General features: G+C 37.9%; 1 protein-coding gene across 5 annotated transcripts in view; it reads right to left on the bottom strand.

Annotated features, from left to right (window-relative positions):
• LOC134816717 (intraflagellar transport protein 140 homolog) overlaps positions 1 to 12227 on the bottom strand; it is a 33141-nt gene extending 20914 nt beyond the window's left edge. For 3 of the 5 annotated variants that reach the window (XM_063825685.1, XM_063825687.1, XM_063825683.1), the window contains exons 1-13: positions 12067 to 12227; positions 11796 to 11895; positions 7071 to 7192; positions 5482 to 5612; positions 4067 to 4172; positions 3584 to 3814; positions 3163 to 3349; positions 1949 to 2157; positions 1559 to 1748; positions 1303 to 1394; positions 846 to 973; positions 590 to 707; positions 187 to 304 (exon numbers count right to left, since the gene is read on the bottom strand). In XM_063825685.1, the coding sequence (XP_063681755.1) occupies positions 187 to 304; positions 590 to 707; positions 846 to 973; positions 1303 to 1394; positions 1559 to 1748; positions 1949 to 2157; positions 3163 to 3349; positions 3584 to 3814; positions 4067 to 4172; positions 5482 to 5612; positions 7071 to 7192; positions 11796 to 11895; positions 12067 to 12222 (1888 nt within the window). In that variant the 5' untranslated portion in view covers positions 12223 to 12227. The remainder of the gene's footprint in view (positions 1 to 186; positions 305 to 589; positions 708 to 845; positions 974 to 1302; positions 1395 to 1558; positions 1749 to 1948; positions 2158 to 3162; positions 3350 to 3583; positions 3815 to 4066; positions 4173 to 5481; positions 5613 to 7070; positions 7193 to 11795; positions 11896 to 12066) is intronic. The other 2 variants (XM_063825686.1, XM_063825684.1) reach the window with 1 other exon arrangement.
• Between the last annotated feature and the right edge of the window lie 8103 nt (positions 12228 to 20330).

The following is a 20330-nucleotide window of genomic DNA, read 5'->3' on the forward strand; positions in this document are numbered from 1 at the left end:
TCATTTTTACTAAAAAACTACGCTTGATGGTGATTGGTGAAGAATAAACAGCCTTTCAAAATTCGGATGTTATCATAACTACATACCATAAAATATGAGAAGATAACCACAGAATGCAAAATTGAAACTATGCTACTAGCAGCAACAATTATTTAAAGTTTTCAATGCTAACAAATGTGAACTAACCAGCGCTGCCGTTGTCGCTGATAGGCTGAATAGTTTGTCCCGCGGAAAAGTCGTACCCCAACAAGATATCTTGCTCTACATACCAGATTAACAGCCTAGAATCAGGCTCTTCGTTCACCTGCAGAGCGGAACTTAGTCAACATTCATCATATCTTTTAGTTTACCAAGTTTAAGTATCTTTTAGTTTACCTAGTTACTTTAATATCTACAGCCATTATAGAGTAAACATAAACTTTACCAGTCAACATTCCAACAATTCCATTAAAGTGATAGCATTTCAGTACACCACTAAGTGATAGCATTTCAGCACACTACTAAGTGATAGCATTTCAGCACACTACAATCTAAGATTCTCCCCAACAAAACCCTGACTCCCAGCTAAACATGGAACCAATCCTCTTACCTTTTTGAGTTGTATTGCTATCTTGGTCCCGTTACAGTTCACCTTTACATCCGTGACTAAGCTGGTATCGGGCAGACTCTCCGATATGTTCTTTGGGGAGATGTACTGTCTGGATTCTCTGAAAGTATTGAGATTTGTAGTGAGGACTCTATTTACCCACATTTAAATTAAATATTTGTGTGCCACCCTCAAGTATTTATGGTAGCAGTATTGATATTGATAGATAGCACCTATAAGTACAGTCTACTATACGTACCTACGAGAGATGTCCCAACCCTTCACAAAGCCGTTGTCAGTAGCAACTACCAGGTAATGTCCACATATGTCTATACTGATGGGGATACCCTCCTGTTCTGCTAGGTTCATTGTCTGCTTTATCGTACCCTGTTAGAATGTCACAGTGTTACAGTATTATAATGTTACAGTGTTACAGTATTATAATGTTACAGTATTATAATGTTACAGTATTATAATGTTACAGTGTTACAGTGTTACAGTGTTACAGTGTTACAGTGTTACAGTGTTACAGTGCTACAGTGTTATAGTATTACAATATTATATTGTTACAGTGGTACAATTTTACTTTATTGCATTGTTACATTTCTTTAGTGTAACACTGTTCCAGTTCTTTAGTGTAACAGTGTTACAGTGCGATACGAACAGATTCTAGATTAATATAGAAATTGAAAGCTAAGACGATATAATATATGAACCTGGAAGTTCCTAGCAGTAATAGTGGTGGTCTCAGCAGTGAAGATGGTCTGCTGGTAGATTGCAGTGAGGGGTGAGTCTATATCAAACGTGCCTGATAACAGTTAATAATAGTTAATATAGGGGTCGGTTAAGAGTTGCAGCGTTTGCAAAATCGTACAATTTTCCTCTCCTGCATTTGTAATATCAAGTAACCATGACCCATGTACAAATTTGTAATAGATATATCAGAAAAGTGGCAGGAACTCAGGAACTAACCAGCAAGTCTAGCAAAGTTCTTCTCCTCGTTAATCTCATACACAACAATCTTCTTGCTGTTCCACAATACCACGTGGTCCTCACTGTTACACACGCCCCGTATGTGAACATCAGTGCGGATAGAGAGGATGTTGGGTGGATCTAGTGTCTCTAGTTGCACGTGGTAAGGACTGATCTGTACTACCGCGCTCTGCACAAAAGGGAGGTGTGTTACAATTGCCATTGTTAGTATGGTTACTATGGTTACTGATTTTGTGGTTACTGTTTCCACGTTTGTCACGATACAATATTATGAAAATAACAAGTTCTCACCCCAAATAAATATTAAATTTGACATCCAGATTTAGTGAGGAATAAACCACTTAAAACTAAAGTAAATGTCACTGTAACCTGAACACTGATGCTAGTGCTGATAGGCTGCTCGTTAAGTATCACAACATCACTGATATTATTAGCAGCCAGCAAGCTGTGAGCAGGACTCCACTGTATCTGAATGAAACTGTCACTCAGGTCAATTGTAGGCAGGACTATCCAGTGCTCCTGGGCAAATGTACCGGGTCTGTGCTGCCACATTGCTATCTTACCGTTCACTAGTCCTCCTGTGTGACTTAGTGATTAGAACTACCTTACTCGGGATTATTATGACCGGGATAAAGTGGTGGGTTTAGGGTAACTTCGCCATATTTTTCCCGAACCACATTTTCACCGGTCGTTAATAAGCCCGCCTACTCAGCTTTTAGGGTTCCCAAGGGGTATGGGTGCTCATATTTTAATCGTTGTCTTATATTCACTAAAGAAGACTATTGGGACACTTGTCATATTGTAGGTTTTTCGACTTCATTTGGCTAAAATTGCAAAAAATTCACCTTTTTGCCCAATTCTTGTCATATATCCTTATTGTCAAATTTGATTTAAATAGGCCAATTTTTAATTTCTTAGGTATTGACTATCTCTACATAATGAAATAGGACTCAAAGTAAAAGTAACAGTTAAATTAAAACTTGAATTAATTAAAACTGATGAAAGGGATGATCCAGATGAAGATAACGAAGATGATTACAACTTATTGGAAGACTAAACAGCTCTCCCTTTATCTTAATATCGATCTGGTTGTTACGCTTCAAATGTTAAAAATTATTTTCCATCTAGTTTGATTAACCACGAGTCATTATTTCTGTCTACTTTCAACAATTATTGATAATTCGACTTGTTTCACAAGTTTTAGCAATTCGAAAATTTCTAAACTTGCTTATCTTTAATAAGGAAATTTACATCTGAGACAAAATTTTTGAATCTATAATTGAAAGGTTGGACACCGGTAAAATGGCGACCGGGAAAATGTGGTGGGTTTTGAGCAATTTCGCCATATTTTTCCCGAACCATATTTTAACCGGTCGTTAATAAACCCGTCGTAATAATCCCGAGTAAGGTAATTATGTAATTAGTAATAGTTAGGTTATTAGTAAACAGCGCTGTGGGCAGTAAATACAGTGTTTTAGTTGAGTATAAATTGTGTGGTTTTGCAATTGTCGTTTGTATAACTAACATGTTCCCCCTGACAGCCAATAATCTTAAGTATTAGGACACTTAAAAATACAACTTACCAGCTAATATTCTCTTGCTAGCACTGTAACTGAGACAGTTGATCTGATCAAGTGCTCCCCCCAGAGAGAAGTTGTTGTCCTTATCCAGATCCCACAGCCTGACAACATCCTCCCCAGCTACTGTAGCCATCAGACCTGGTCCTGTCCACACTACGCACGTGATAGAGCTCTTACCACTCAGCTTCACCTGTCAGGGGAGATATTGTTCAGGGAATCATTCGTTGTGATGCCGATTTGCTAGTTCAGGAATTATTAAAATTTATTCTATTTATTACAATTTATTCGATTTATTTTATTTTATTGTGATGCCGATTTGTAAACAATATTTTTAAGAACTACGAAAGATAACGAAGGTCACGTTGCTAAAATCAGAGTATATACTACACTGTTACCATGGTTACTATACTATTATACTACTCACCTTCATCAGTTCAGTGAGTGACCCATCAGCAGCACAACTAAATTGAATTAACATCATGGTCGTAGTTACCACCACCAGGATGTTCTTAGCCTCGTATATCAACATGGCTTTTATCATAGTTTCCACGTTAGAACACTCTCTCAACACCAGTTTCTCATCTATGTGGAAGATGACCCCGTCCTCAGACCCTATGTAACAACTCAGTGACTCCGCCGCGTACATCTGACCAGGCTACACAGTTACCACGTTAACAATTTATTAACATATTAATTTTTCTAATTAACAATTAATTAAATCATTAACTTTCTTAATTAACTAATTAATTAACTGATTAACTTGCCTAATTAACGATTAATTAACAAATTAATGTACAGACGATGGAGCTAGAAACTTTTCAAATCAGATTTGAAAAATATTTAAATTAACGTTAGAATAACATAATGTTATGTAGTACTTATAGTAGAAGTCAAAATGACAGTTTACCTGAGACAATAAGGAATTACCCATCCCACTTTTGTTCCAAGTTCCGAACATGTCTAAAGCAGTCTCATCTCCCTCCACGGCAGCGCGTGCTAGCGCGGTGTAGTTACTGAAATAATACACAGTGCAGTAGTGCAGTAAAGGTAGCGCATGCTAGCGCGGTGTAGTTACTGAAATAATACACAGTGCAGCAATGAAGTAAAGGTAGCGCGTGCTAGCGCGTGCTAGTGCGGTGTAGTTACTGAAATAATATACAGTGCAGTAGTGCAGTAAAGGTAGCACGTGCTAGCGCGGTGTAGTTACTGAAATAATGAACAGTGCAGCAGTGAAGTAAAGGTAGCACGTGCTAGCACCGTGTAGTTACTGAAATAATATACAGTGCAGTAGTGAAGTAAAGGCAGTGCGTGCTAGTGCGGTGTACCTTACAAGACATATTTATAACGTACGAAATGTGGCGGTTTTCCGAAAATTTCGCCATATTTTCGGACCGTCAAAATTTCGGTCGTCGTAATAGAATCCGTCGCATTATCTTTTAGCTTATTTCAATGACTGTGCCTTCACTGCTTTATTTTGTTTCTAAAAAGTAATATCAAGTAAAATAAATAAATAAATTCTGGCATCTTGGGACAAATTATCACCACACCAATGACGAATTGAATGTCAAGCAATACAGTTTAAATTTGCATTAAAATACATGTATGTGCTAACATGAAAGTCTTACAGTCTTAATACAGACTAAGTTTGAATATGATTTTACCGCATTTCAGAAATTTCCTTACTGCTTACTGTCACAAAAAATGATGAAAAATACCCTTATTTTCTGTGACGTCCGAAATGTGACGGTTTTTGTTCAATTTCGCCATATAATCAGACCGCCAAAATTTCGGTCGTCGCAAATTGGTCCGCCACAAAAAAGTCTTGTAAGGTAGTTACTGAAATAATATACAGTGCAGTAGTGAAGTAAAGGCAGCGCGTGCTAGTGCGGTGTAGTTACTGAAATAATATACAGTGCAGCAGTGAAATAAAGGCAGCGCGTGCTAGCGCGGTGTAGTTACTGAAATAATATACAGTGCAGCAGTGAAGTTAAGGCAGCACGTGCTAGTGCGGTGTAGTTACTGAAATAAATACAGTGCAGTAGTGAAGTAAAGGCAGCGCGTGCTAGTGCGGTGTAGTTACTGAAATAATATACAGTGCAGCAGTGAAGTAAAGGCACAGTGAACTACTTATAGTATACTTCTAGTAAAGTAAACTATAGACATAGTACAGTGAAATGTTTACTTTTTTATTTCAAAGAAAAGCCATCTACATAATACATATATGACGACGAATTTGCAACTCTAATTCATAAATTCTGTTAAATCTGAATTTGTTTATTATTTATAAAAGTAAAAGTGAAAGTGTAAGTGAAGACAACAAACTTGTAAAAGGGATCCTGTCCTCCGGGGACAGGTCTAAAGGTACAGTGAGTGTAGCTGCTTCTCTTCTGGTAGTTTTGTAGCTGGTGTAGTTGTCCTTTAGAGTCGCATCGCCACGCAATCATAACACCGCGCTGGGGGAGGGTAATATTGTTGGGGGGGGGGGGAGGGGGATACTTTAATATACTTTAATATACTTTAATATACTTTAATATACTTTAATATACTTTAATATACTTTAATATACTTTAATATACTTTAATATACTTTAATATACTTTAATATACTTTAATATACTTTAATATACTTTAATATACTTTAATATACTTTAATATACTTTAATATACTTTAATATACTTTAATATACTTTAATATACTTTAATATACTTTAATATAATTTAATATACTTTAATATTCTTTAATATACTTTAATATACCTATCTTTTTGCAAGCCTAAATCAAAAATTGCTGCACACAATAAGCTTGAAATGCAATTTTAATCAATTCCGAAAATTCTATGCAAAAATATTGAAAACTGAAGGAGTTATTTAAAAGTCATTTTGGCTAGTATCCCGAACCGAGATTTGTGCAATTTTGTTCATGGAGGTCTTTTTACTTAGTATCCACTATTCAACAGATATTGAACTATATCTTTCACTTAAAGTTAGTCTTCTTCAAAAATATTGAAATTTGATAGAATTTTGGACAAAAGCTTTCAAATTTGGTGCTTTTGTTATCGATTATCGCGACAATTTTCGAGAATTATCGCGATAATCAACTAATTTTTATTATGGTAATTTTTATTGATGTCTCTATAGCGCAGACGGGAGAGGTATATCATCCCGATGATGTGGAAGATTCTCCATAATATGGTACCAAACTGCTGTGATATCAAGTTCAAGGTGACCCCAAGACAAGGTGATGTAGCTGTCATACCCTCATTGTCAAAGTCAATGAGAGTGACCCCAGTCACTGTACAACAGGTCTTTTGCAGTTCAAGGACCGAAGCTGTGGAACAAAGTGCCTCACACAGTAAAGGCTGATTCATCCTTTGACATGTTTAAGTGTAGTTTGTCGAATTTTCTTGCTTTGATACCGGACAACGCTCCGGTCGCCGGCTACAGCTGCAGTTGGTCAAACTCACTGGTTGACTACTTGCCATCCATGTGGTCAGATATCTGATGACCCTTCCGGCTCCACGGATGAACTCAACGAAGTAACGAAATATGTAAGTAAGTAAAATGGCTAACATTTAACATATTTTTCGAATCTATTTCTCTGTTTGTAAAGTTAAAACCCAGTTCAGAACGACAGAACTTCTAAAACTTTTCCATCTGATGTTGGGCTACCTCGCTTTTCAGAATAATTTCAAGAGAGAGAGAGAGAGAGTGTGTGTGTGTCTCATTAGGGGATTTCATATTTTGAAGGTGATAGCAAGTTTACAGTTACACCTTCTGTAGCTCAGCCTTGGATACCGTTTCTTGATATGACTCTTGTTACAAACAAACAGACAAAAACAGTAAAATAGTGCCACATATCCTGAAATGAGTCGTATTACAAACACATAAAAGTGAAAGTGAAAGTGAAAGTACCTCATCTCCTGATATGAGTCGTGTACCGTTGCTGCTCCAAGACAAGATATTAACAGGTGCCTTGTGTCCATCACTTGCGCAGCTACCTTCATGCTCATGTTCGTTCCATAGAGTGATGTCACCTGTAACGTGCAATGTTTCACGTGATCATACACGTCAATTGTGTCATGTTAAAACTAGTAGTCACGTGGCATGATAGTGAATTATAATGTCAATGTACATATTACGATGCATGTAAATGTTTGTAATGTATACAACTTGTTTTCAGGGACCTTTACTGATAGTTGAAATCCGACATATGACGTCATCTAGCGTCATCTGGCGTCATCTAGCGTGAAATATCGCCAGATGATGATAGATGACGCTAGATGACGCTAGATGACGCTAGATGACGCCAATTAGCGACATTGTCGCTAAGTGCACGGCACCTTTCGAATGTCGCTATCTAGCGCCATCTAGCGCTATCTAGCGCTATCTAGCGCTATCTAGCGCTATATGACGCTATATGACGCTAGATGACGCTAGATGACGCTAGATGACGCTAAGCACGCAGCACTGACGCCAGGCGACAGATAGCGCTATTTTCATAAAATTTCCGCCCTTTTTTTTGCGACATCTAGCGGTATCTAGCGCTATCTAACGCTATATGTCGCAACGACATCTGACGCAGCGCTATCTAGCGCTATCTGGCGATATCTGGCGCTATCTAACGGAGAATGTCGGTTTGTGACAGTTTACGCTAGATAGCGCTAGATAGCGCTATCTAGCGCTAGATATCGCGGCGACAGCTAGCGCTAGATAGCGCTATCTAGCGTAAACTGTCACAAACCGACATTCTCCGCTAGATAACGCTAGATAGCGCTAGATAGCGCTATCTAGCGTAGAATATCGGTTTTTGACAGTTAACGCTAGATAGCGCTAGATAGCGCTAGATAGCGCTATCTAGCGCTAGATATCGCGGCGACAGCTATAGCTATGGCTATAGTTGTTAAACGTTAAATATCTAACGTTGGTTATAGGTTTTATTTTTAACGTTGCAAAACGTTTATTATTTGACGTCAGATCAAGGTTACCTTACTAACTAAGTAACTATAAGCAGAGTTTAAAATTCAACTACATTTGAACGTTGTATGTAGGTTACATATAAAACGTTGTTAAATGTTAAATATCTAACGTTGGTTATAGGTTTTATTTTTAACGTTGCAAAACGATTATTATTTTACGTTAGATCAAGGTTACCTTAGTGGTAAGCTTACTCATAGACTTACAAGGAAAGTGTCCGAAAAGTTTAAAGCATATCCAACCATCAGACATTATGTTACGGCTAAAAGCAGCGTATTTTGCCCCATTTTGATCACTATATCAACTCCGATATCCACCAAATTTTTCGGACAGTTGTGAAAGCTCTATTGGAAGGTCGTCGCCAATTTTCAGAATGATCTTATTCAAGGAACTGAAGATATATCCAAATAATACGACAAAAATCAACGAATTTGGTCAAATTTGGTCAAATTACGCGACTTTTACAGCTAATTTTGCTCCAAAAGCCGCGCACCATCAAATATGGCACCTAGCTGCGAAACTCACTGATCTTTCCAAAAAGGTATGACAAATTTTTCTATAGACTGTGAGAATTTTCGGTATTGCGAAAATTCTCACAGTCTATAGAAAACAATGGTACAAAAATTTTTAAAATCCGAGCAAGTTTATTTTTATGGTGCACCCCCTAGTATAGTAGTACGCTTAGACACATGGCTATGTGAAAGAAGATGATGTAAAGATCTTAATGTTAAATTAGCATTTGCAAATTAATAGTATTGAAATCTCGCACAGCAAGTTATTAAAAGAATGTAATGAGAGTCGAGCCGAATTTATTGTTCAGTAATCACATTTACAATGGGTTTACACATTACATAACCGTTTAAATTTCAAATTAATGTTCCTGCACGAATGAAAAGGCCTCATAATCATATATCGTACCCACGAGTTTTCAGTTTACGAACTACGCGCAAGTGTGAAGTGCAAGCGCGAAAGCTTTATGACAGGCTGAGCGCGGCCCAGTAACAATCCTCGGGATTGGAATTATTTTGGATAAATACTTTACAGCTTTGAGCTTCGAGTAATCTATTTGACGATGTTTGTTGTAGCGCGATGCACTACTGGGCCGCAGCCAATAATGCTTCTTGCAACCACTAGTGCTTTACTAAACATAGTTGGTCAGTACGTTACTGTACGAACTTTTAAAAGGTGTCGAACTGTACAAATTTTAAAAAGCTGTCGAGGAATTTTTACCGAATTTTTTAAACAAAATTTTGTTTTTTAATCACTTCAGTCCGAAAAATTTGTTATTTTTGTCCGGGAGGTTACACTTCAGATTTAAAATATTAACATGCATCCGCACGTCATCGTTTTCCGCCATTTTAACACAAATTTTCGCACTTAGCTTTTCGAAAATTTATGAGGCGAATTTTTCCCAAAATAATCCCGAACTGAAAAAACGTGCCGAACTGTACGAATTTTTTACGACTTTTGTACGAACTGACCAACTATGTTACTAAATTGGCGACGCGATATGCACCATGACTGGGCCTCGCCAAGCTGTGAACAGTGAAGGATTGACATCGTGAATCAACGCGATGCGTTACCAGTTACTGTGAGTGTGTCGTTGCTCTAACCAGAGCCCTCTCGCTTGCAGTAGCGCGCGACCGCCGTGAAACAAGCGCGTCACGCAGTACGCGTAGGCACATGGCTATGTGAAAGTGTGTCGCGCCGCGCATCCAAAAATGCTTCTCGGTATCCAATAATGCTTTTCGGCGAAATGCACCACTGAGCTGTGAAAGATTGGCATCATGAATCAACGATGTTAGTAACTTGTATAAATTTTGTCGAAATAGTACGTGCCGCTTTCTTCCGATCCCGAAATGTTAAGGGTCGACGGTCGTTTACATATTAGTATTACGTCATCAGCTGAGGAGGTTGGGGTTTTCAAATGATTATTGATTACGCTAGTGTAATATTGACATAAATATATTAGCTATGGTAAAACTGATTACGGGGTATGTGAACGACCCCTCATTGTTAGTAATCAGTTCCATACATAGCTATTAAGCTATTAGTATCATGTCACAATCACACTAGCGAGCGTAATACATTGGAAAACCCCGGCCGGCGGCATCAGGCCCCTTATATAATTATAATATGTAAACGACCCCTTGATTAAGTGATATTTAATATTTTGTTCCACTCAGCCGAATATTTGATAAATCGAGTGTAATAGTTGGGTGACTTCGACGAGCCGCGCAAGCTTATAGTTATAGTTATATCATTCTCATTTAAATTATAATTAATTTTCATACACAGTAAAAATTAATTTTCATATAAAATAAAAATAACAGAAAAGATTGGGTGGCACACACACACACACACACACACACACACACACACACACACACACACACACACACACACACACACACACACACACACACACACACACACACACACACACACACACACACACACACACACACACACACACACACACACACACACACACACACACACACACACACACACACACACACACACACACACACACACACACACACACACACACACACACACACACACACACACACACACACACACACACACACACACACACACACACACACACACACACACACACACACACACACACACACACACACACACACACACACACCCACCCACACCCACCCAGATAGCGACATCTAGCGCTAAATAGCCTGGACTGTCACGACCCAAAATTCTTCGCTATTTAGCGCTATCTAACGCTATTTAGCGCTATCTAACGCTATCTAGCGCTATATGTCGCAACGACATCTGACGCTATATAGCGCTATCTGGCGCTATATAGCGCTAGATAGCGTGAACTGTCGTAAACTGACTTATCCCGCTATCCAGCGCTTGATGTCGCCTGCGTCAGATGTCGTCGCGACAGATGTCGTCAGATGTCGTCAGATGTCGCTAGATGGCGTCAGATAGCGTCAGATGTCGCGGCAACATATGACGCTAGATGACGCTAGATGTCGTCCCTAGAATTTTGATGAAAATAGCGCTATCTGTCGCCTGGCGTCAGTGCTGCGTGCTTAGCGTCATCTAGCGTCATCTAGCGTCATCTAGCGTCATATAGCGTCATATAGCGCTAGATAGCGCTAGATAGCGCTAGATAGCGCTAGATAGCGCTAGATGGCGCTAGATAGCGACATTCGAAAGGTGCCGTGCACTTAGCGACAATGTCGCTAATTGGCGTCATCTAGCGTCATCTAGCGTCATCTAGCGTCATCTATCATCATCTGGCGATATTTCACGCTAGATGACGCTAGATGACGCTAGATGACGTCATATGTCGAATTTCAACTATCAGTAAAGGTCCGTTTTCAGGCCCTACATAATATCACCAGTCACCAGTCACCAGTCACCAGTCACCAGTCACCAGTCACCAGTCACCAGTCACCAGTCACCAGTCACCAGTCAACAGTCACCAGTCACCAGTCACCAGTTACCAGTCACCAGTCACCAGTCACCAGTCACCAGTCACCAGTCACCAGTCACCAGTCACCAGTCACCAGTCACCAGTCACCAGTCACCAGTCACCAGTCACCAGTCACCAGTCACCAGTCACAAGTCACCAGTCACCAGTCACCAGTCACCAGTCACCAGTACACAACCATTTCTACTGACCATTTTCCCAACCGACTGACAGTATTTTTCTGGTTGGGTGCCACGACATAGTTGTTGGAGCACAATTCTTTTCTATATTGATTTCTTCGACAGGCTCTCCCTGTGCAGTTGAATATTAAGCTTATTGTGGAAAAGTAAATTATCCCTACCACACAATTATAACAGGAAATGAAAAGATTTAGGTAAGAATCTACCAAGTAATGAGATTTTCTGTTTTAATCATTAGAAAATTAAAATTTATGATGTAATACTTGTCTATAAAAGTAGTTACCTCATCGAAGAACAAAGAAACAGCTCCTTGAGCCTCGTTGTCAGCATCATCTATTTTAGTAGCGACAGCTAGAAGAGCAAATGTAGGGTGCCATTGAATATCAGTATGAACGCTGTTAGTGTTTGTCCCTGCTCTGTGGTCAAAGAACACTGACATAACCTAAACAATTTACAAAAGTTGAAATTATGAAAATTACTTGTATTGTAAATTAAAATGCGTGAGTTTCTCAAGTTGAACACATCTCTCGATATTGTTATCAATAGTAATTGCAAAGCACTCGAATCAGCAAGTCCGGTAGTGACCTATCGGCCCTAATTAAATGAGGAGATAGCTGCTCTGTTGTCTGCTGGCTGTGATCTTGACGAAGCAGGCTCTTAAATTCTGAGAGTCTGACCATTATGAGCATGGTTGACAGGAATTCGACCCCCATATTGTGCCATTCAGTTTTCGTACTCAAAACAAAATTCAATATTGAATTCGCTAAATTTCAAGTTTGGATCATTTTTGATGTAACTTTGAGACATCATTTCTATAATAGTTAAATCTTAACTTATTCTTGAAAATATAGTTGTGCACTAAATAAGAATACTGCTGCTCCACCCAGTAAACGACCGGGGGTAGGATTTGGCCGGGGCCGGGAATGTCCAAATTTTGCCAGGGCCGGGAATTGGCCGTTCTGGAATTTGGCCGGGGCCGGGGCCGAGGCCGTGAATTTAATAAATCCACGGCCAAGTTAGAACTTTTCAGGACTTAGGATATGAACTTATTTGTAAAAACTATCAGAGGTTACAAAAACAAAGGACTGCTCTTGAAAGTTGGCACTCTGGACATCATCCTTTCAAAATTGAAAATCAATTTTAAGATTTATATGAAAGTTTTAGGCCGATTTCGATCAAAAATTCCCGGCCAAATTCCCGGCAAAAATTGAAAATCGGCCGGGGCCGGGAAGAAATAGCTCCCCCGGTGCCGGGATTTCACGGCGCCGGGAATCCCGGTTGATTACTGGCTCCACCTTACACATGGGTTTAATCAAATTTCACCACTTTTGTAAATTACCAAGGTGTAAAATATCATACAAATATAACACCTTTCTTTTCTTGACAATAAATAGCCATCTGTCACTGTCTAATTTTACTGACATACAATTTTTAGACACCCCCTAAATATAACATTTAAAGAAAAATAGGTAATTTCTTAGCTTTACAAATTGCACTCGTTCCAACTCCTGCCAATATGAAACTTTTCGGTTGTCTGTTGACAATGATACTAGTTTACCCAGCTCTTTTGAGTGAATTGAAGATTTTGAGCACTCCTGACACCAATCCTACACCCTGTGCCTTGACATGCTCCGGAGTTGCAAGATACAACGAATATGGTGACTTTGCATGTAATAGCAGAGTGCTGGTAAAAGGGCATACAAACTTACTGACATGGTCGGTATATAACTGTTGAAACAAGGGATGATTTATATCGAATTTTACATGTAAATTGTCAGGATTTGTATTTCAGGTGCTAATTGTTTTTCTTAACTCTGCTTGAATAAGTATCCATTGGGGAAAATCATAACTTTCAAACTCACTTTAAAATAGAGTTGTTCAAAAAAATCTTCCCTGAAAATTTTAAAATAGTCTTCATCACGTAAGAGTAAGTCACCACCATGGTTCGGTTACCAATCGCCCTTTATCTGAAGACCAAGCTTAAAACTTCAAAACTTTAAAACATTAATCAACTTTTTTTGCGAGGCTGGCGCTTTCCAGTAAGTAACTTGTCGAAGAAAAATGACAATTGTGCATTGACAAATACAACACATGAAAAGAGAAAATAAAATACATGTTTTTGGTGCTTGACGACTGTTCATGTTACAAAGGTTTCCATCTGGTTACAATATTATCTAATTCATCAATTTAGCGTACTAGTCTTCTGAGTGGATCAATCATCAATATAAGTGTTATTTTTATGAAACAAGCTCAATGAATTACCGAATGATCAAATTCAGCAATTCAAAACAAATAAAATTATGATATCAGCTGATAAACTCACAGCTGATTATTTAATAGTTTGACACCGAATACATAGTTGAAAACAGATGGTACTTTACATTAGTAAAACAAAGTATTATAGTAAAACAAAGTATTTTATTTATTAGCAGTGCAATCAATTCATATGATATAATTATAAGAATATAATAGTATGTCACACCTATTTAACTGTTACGTTTGAGTAGTCGTGCCATGGCTAAATCTAACTAGGACCAGTGGTGTCGATTAACATTTAATAGGTGAGTCTAAGTGACACAAATGGAAAATTTTAAGAGAAGACGGATCAAAACACAGATCCAATGACAAGGAGACCCCACTGCAGGACCATACATGCTATTGGCTTGTGCATGGCCCAAAAGGTTCCAGTTGTCCAGGAAACTGTACGTAGCTGGTCAACTATAGTTTTGAATTAAGACTAGGCTTGATAAGTTCTGGGGTTTTTAGAGGTAAGATTTGATGGTGCCAAGTTTGTTCAGGCGGACATGGAAATTATGCGATGAATATATAGGTATATAAAAATCTTATCAATATAAAATATATCCATTAATAGATCCAAAGATTCACACGGCAGTCAGGGAACTTCCAGACAGGATGCTTTTGAAACAGGTATAATTAGCTCGTTTGTAATTAATTGTAATTAATTGTATGCAAGGGATGGGATGCTGGTCATTTACATTCAATAAGCAAGTAAGAGTGCGTTGTATCACGTGGTGACCCCCACGGTCGCTTCACTATAGTAGAGTTTCGACGATACAGGGGGAGCCGCGCACTCGTGCGCGGCGGGTCATACAACGTATGACAAAGAGTGCGGCATGCTTTTAAAGTATCTTTTTATCAAATCAAAAGTTCGATAGTCGATGGTGCTGTAGATGTGTTGAGTAAACATCAAAATTTATTAATTTATAACTAATAACTAAGATGTTGGAGGACTTCCGCGACGCGCCGCGCAAACTAGCATTGTTGCTTCGCAGAGCAACGATCTGGAAGGGTTGAAATCGTCAATACTATTAAGATTTGGAAGACTTCGCCTCTTCGACGCGCAAATTAGCATTTTTGCTTCGCATCGAAGGGCCAGGGAAGCAATATAAATAATAACTTTTTCTACAATAAAAATTTGGTTGTAAATCCAATATATAATATGGACGATTTGCTGTGCCGCGCGCCGATTTACTTGGCATATCGCTGTTGCATCGTTTTAAATTAAATAAATGACATCCAATTTATTATAATTTGTATGTAAAATATCAATGTACAAATGTAAAATATATAATATAATATGATGATGATGAAAATCTTAAAATAACTGGCTACAATGAGCATTTTATTAACAATAAATAGTAAAGATCAAAACTTCAATTTCCAAAAGACTAATAATTTTAATTACCTACCTAACAAAATTACACCCCGTTAAAACGTTATAAAACATCAGTAATTTAGTACAAAATTAAAGATCTTAACAATTTCTACACTTCAAAATACTAGAATAAATGTTCATAAAACAGAATATTTGACTTTACCAGTCACTTGACGTTTCAAAGTGAAACTGAGGTTAAAGATGCAGTTACAAAAGGCCACTGGTTCTCAATGGTTACTGAAACAAACTTTTTCCAAAATAAAAGTTTTAAAGCAGTCCATATCTGCTTTTCTTTGAACTAAACAGCTCAAATAGAAAAACTCATTCCATTGTTATTAAAACAATATTTAATTTAAAGGTGTTTGTTATCAAATAAGCAAAGTCCAATAACACTTTACTACACTTCAATATACATGGTATTTCATTCTTTATCATAGTAGTAGCAAGATTAGCAAAATTGGATGCTATAATAAATCCTTATCTTTTCGAAAGATTAATCTTTCGCTTAAGATGTAGCCCCTCGCTTTCTACAATTTCAACACACACACACTTATAAACATTTCGTCCCTTGAACAGTTCAGTATGATGGAGCCCTGCTCAGCTGCTAGATCGACCATGGACCTACCGCTGTTACACAGGGTGATGATTCGTTCAGCTTGACATTGTAGATTCGCGTCCACAAGCTCACAACTTGATAGTAGGTGCAGTGCTGTTTGCTCATCCGAGCCACAGATGCATAGCGGAGAGGCCACTGCTCTGTCAACTCTGAAGAGAAACGAGTTCAGTAGATTGTTCTTGTACATGAGACTCATAACTAATACTTCCACTTCGCGGCTCACTCCAAAGGGGATAGGAAGGGGGTTGCAGGAGACTCTTGGAATTTCAGACCATCCTTCCGTCAGTAGTAGGTTTTGTAAGCTCTCTTGCCAAAGAAGCTCTGTGAATTGCTGCATCATTCCTTTAGTGTACTTATAAATCTTTTTGGGTAGTAACAGAACTTGTTCTAGATTTCTCTGGGTTAAGTGACAGGTCTGACCTTCAGTGCTGAAATGTTCTACTTTCCATATTAAGAATTTCTGCACGTCTCGGAGATGGAAGAGTACTGTTGGGTTCATTTCATCTAGTTGAGTTCTCACGAAGTCAAAATGAATGTCGTCTGAGTCATGGAGAACCTTAAGGTAATGTTTGATCGAAATTACTCTCCCCATTGTTTGGTAAAACAAATTTTAGTAAAACAAATTTAAATTTTGGTATTTATTAATAACAATCAAAACATATCATATCATAAAAATAAAGCCGCGCGTTGGTTGACTGCCTCAGTATGGTGAATAATTTAAGCTTGAAGGTGCCCTGCGCATTTACAGAGCATTATGCGGCGATCACATGATCACGAGGACCTGTGAGCGCCAAATTTAATTTAAACTTTCTTGAAATCGTACATCACTACGAGTTACTCATGCTTTTGAATTATAGGAGTGCGGATTGTCAGGTATTTCATTCATTCATACTTAATCGGTTTAAAGCTGTATATTTAGAGCTCACTATTGTTTGAACTATGAAAGCAGAACGTAAATAATGGACAATATACCGACGACAATACCAAGGACCCGAGTGCCGCATTGACTTTTCCGGATCCGTTTTTACCGAAGGCTTATCCACCAGTTACTCATGCTGCATGTATAGTCTGATAATATTTTGTTTTATCTCTAGCAAGCATTCTGTAAGTTGGAGTGTCGTATTTATTATAGAAGAGCCAGCCAACCTCCGCATTACAATCTTTTGTATGCCAGGTTCGTTTATAAAATCTAATCATATAATAAGATTGATCCAATAGTCTAAGATGAACGGTTTATCTTAGCTCATCGTTATTAAAATCCTAATGGATGAATTAATCAAGTAATGTTCCCTTCCAACACAACTAAACAACAAACAAATGCTTGCTCACCAGTGGTGACGCAATCGTAGGGGCATGCAGTTGGTTCAGATAACTCTCACCCCGACGACAGCGTCGAGAAATTATCAAATTATGCATTTGCGCCATACTGGACACATTTTATATTTAATATTTTGTGGTTTGTAGAAATTAGTGTCATCTAAAGTATAGCTTAACTGGCGAGCAAGCATCGTCCCACTCGGCGGGGACGAAAATACCGAGTCCAATCACAGAAAGTTAACCAAAAGATAAAAACAAGAGCTCGGATATCAACAAAAATCACACGCTCCAGACGACGGGGGAAGAGAGGATAGGAAGTAAGCTGCTGGGCTCAACAAATTTTGATAATTGTAAACAAATTTGTTCTTGTGCCCTATAATAATTTGGTATTGAGGTATGACCCTGTACTGTGCGTGATAGTGAAAATGAAAGTGAATGTGAATCTGTAATGCGAACGAAATGAGTTATGGCCAGACGATTCTTCAATTTCAAAATAATAAAGTCAAAGGATTCTGTTTTAAAATACAAGCTCATTCTTATCAAAGTTTAATTCTGTCCATTCTAATTCTTCGTACCTGGACTGTATCTTGAGTAGCTCACTTTTCAGTGTTACTTTAACTAAGTTCGTTGACTTAGTAAAGCTTATCAAACTGTCAATTTTTCGACAGTCGTTCCACATTTTTGTTGATTGATAAATGAAAGAGGAGGATGGGTTCGGGGTGATGAACTGGTCTGAACGTCTTTGTGATGGTGATCTGTGGAGTAAAGATAGGAGTGAGATTGGAGATTCTAATCTGACAATTTTGAACAGTTCTAATAGACATGTGTATTTGTACAGGTTGTGGACGGTAAGAAGGCCGTTCTTGTTAAACAACGGCTTTGTATGCTCTTTTTCAAAGAATTCTCTTCCTAGGATTTGTTCGTCTATACAACGTGTTCTGGCACATGTTCTAAATTTATCTAGATATGCTTCAAGGTCACCAAATAGTATTCTGATACATTTTTTCTGAGTGATGAAGATAGGTTGAAGCATATTATTACTCGACCCACCCCATACCGATATTCCAAATCTTAGGTGTGACTCAAATAACGTGTGGTACAATTCTTTATGGTGTTTTTTCGGGATAACGTGTCGTATTCTACTGAGTCTTCCGATCTCACACCTAAGTTTCGAGTTGAGGGCTCTTATTTGAACATCCCATTTTAGCTTTTCGTCAATAATAACACCTAAAAACTTGGTCTCTTTAACTTGCTTTATTACCGTATTATTTAGAGTTAGTATATATTCTGATTCGTTATCTGCCTCATTATCAGTAGCTGTACGTGACGGATTGAAGTGAATGTAGCAGCATTTCTTTATATTTATATGTAATAGATTGCATTTCATGTACTGGTGTAACAAACGGAGAATTTCGTTTGCTCTTGCATACAGTTTTTTTCTACATTCATCTACTACGAATATGTTTGTGTCATCTGCAAATAGTATGAACTTGCCCAGATCAGTTGTTCTAAATAAGTCGTTAACATATATTATAAATAGCAAGGGTCCGAGACAAGAGCCTTGGGGAACTCCAAAGAGAACAGGCAGCTTGTCAGACTCTTCGCCCAGTACAGAGACATATTGATATCTATTAGAGAGATAACTAGCGATGAGTCTATTGGCGTTTCCACGTATTCCATAGTTGTCTAGTTTATTAAGTAGTTTTTCATGTGAGATCGTGTCAAACGCTTTAGATAGATCAATAAATATTCCAAGTACATGCAGTTTTTTGCTAAGACAGGATTCTATGTAATTCACTGAGGAGTTGAGGGCATGGCTTGTGGAGTGATTTTTTCTAAATCCGTACTGGTTCTCGTAAATCATTTTCTGGGACTGAAAGAAGCTATACAGTCTGTTGTAAATAATTTTTTCAAATATCTTACCAAAAACAGCTAAAGTTGATACTGGCCTATAGTTTTCCAGCAATTCCTCATTATCCTTCTTATAGATCGGACTGATTCTCCCAGTCTTTAAATCATCTGGGAATACTCCATTCCTCATGCATTCACTGTATAATAAAGATAGTATAGGACAGATCACTTTAGACGATTCTTTAACTACATGTATTGGGATGTCGGATGACTTCCCATTCTTCAGTTCAGATATAATCATTCTAACCTCGTCAGCTGTACAGTCATTAATGAAAATACTGGACGTGTTTGCTCTAGGCAGGTAGTCATAAAAACTAGGAAGATTGTTAATAGTTAGTTCTCCAATTTCATTATATGCCCCGTTTAAATTAGACGCTAGAGAAACAAAATACTTATTAAATTCATTGGCTATTACTCTACGATTGGTTATCTTCTCATTGTTTATAGTAAACAGTGGTTTTATTTGCCGTTTCTGTTTGCCCCGTATTTGATTAATCAGTTCCCATGTCTTCTTACTATTACCGTTTGTGTCTGCAAATTTTCCCATGAAATACTTAGTTTGAACATCTTTGCGATCTTTTTTAACCATCCTTCTATAATCCTTATAAGTTTTGTATCTAGAACGTTTTTCACAACATTTCAAGCATTGACATGTTCCACCTTTATAATCAGTTTCACCGAGTTTACATTTTTTCTTTCTAACTTTAGCCCAATTGTCATAGAGTTGGTGCTGATGCTTGATTTTGGCTATAAGCCCAGGTGTGATCCATGGGTTATTTTGTGTAGTTCTTTTGGAAGACTTAGGGGTTGCCAACTTACACGTTTTATCGATACTACTTTTGAAAACATCATGAAATACCGTGAAGTTGTCAATTACTTTATTCTCTAATTCATGTTCCAAGTCCTTTACAAAAGAGGTAACATTAGACTTACAGTAGTCGTAATATTGTTTATATTTTAGGTTACTCTTAGTGGATCCCATACTCTTTTCAAATATTTGAAAGACTGGTGAGTGGTGGGATATACG

This window comes from Bolinopsis microptera, chromosome 6 (assembly GCF_026151205.1).
Source record: "Bolinopsis microptera isolate Bmic1 chromosome 6, MBARI_Bmic_1.0, whole genome shotgun sequence".
In the NCBI taxonomy this organism is placed as follows: Eukaryota; Metazoa; Ctenophora; class Tentaculata; order Lobata; family Bolinopsidae; genus Bolinopsis; species Bolinopsis microptera.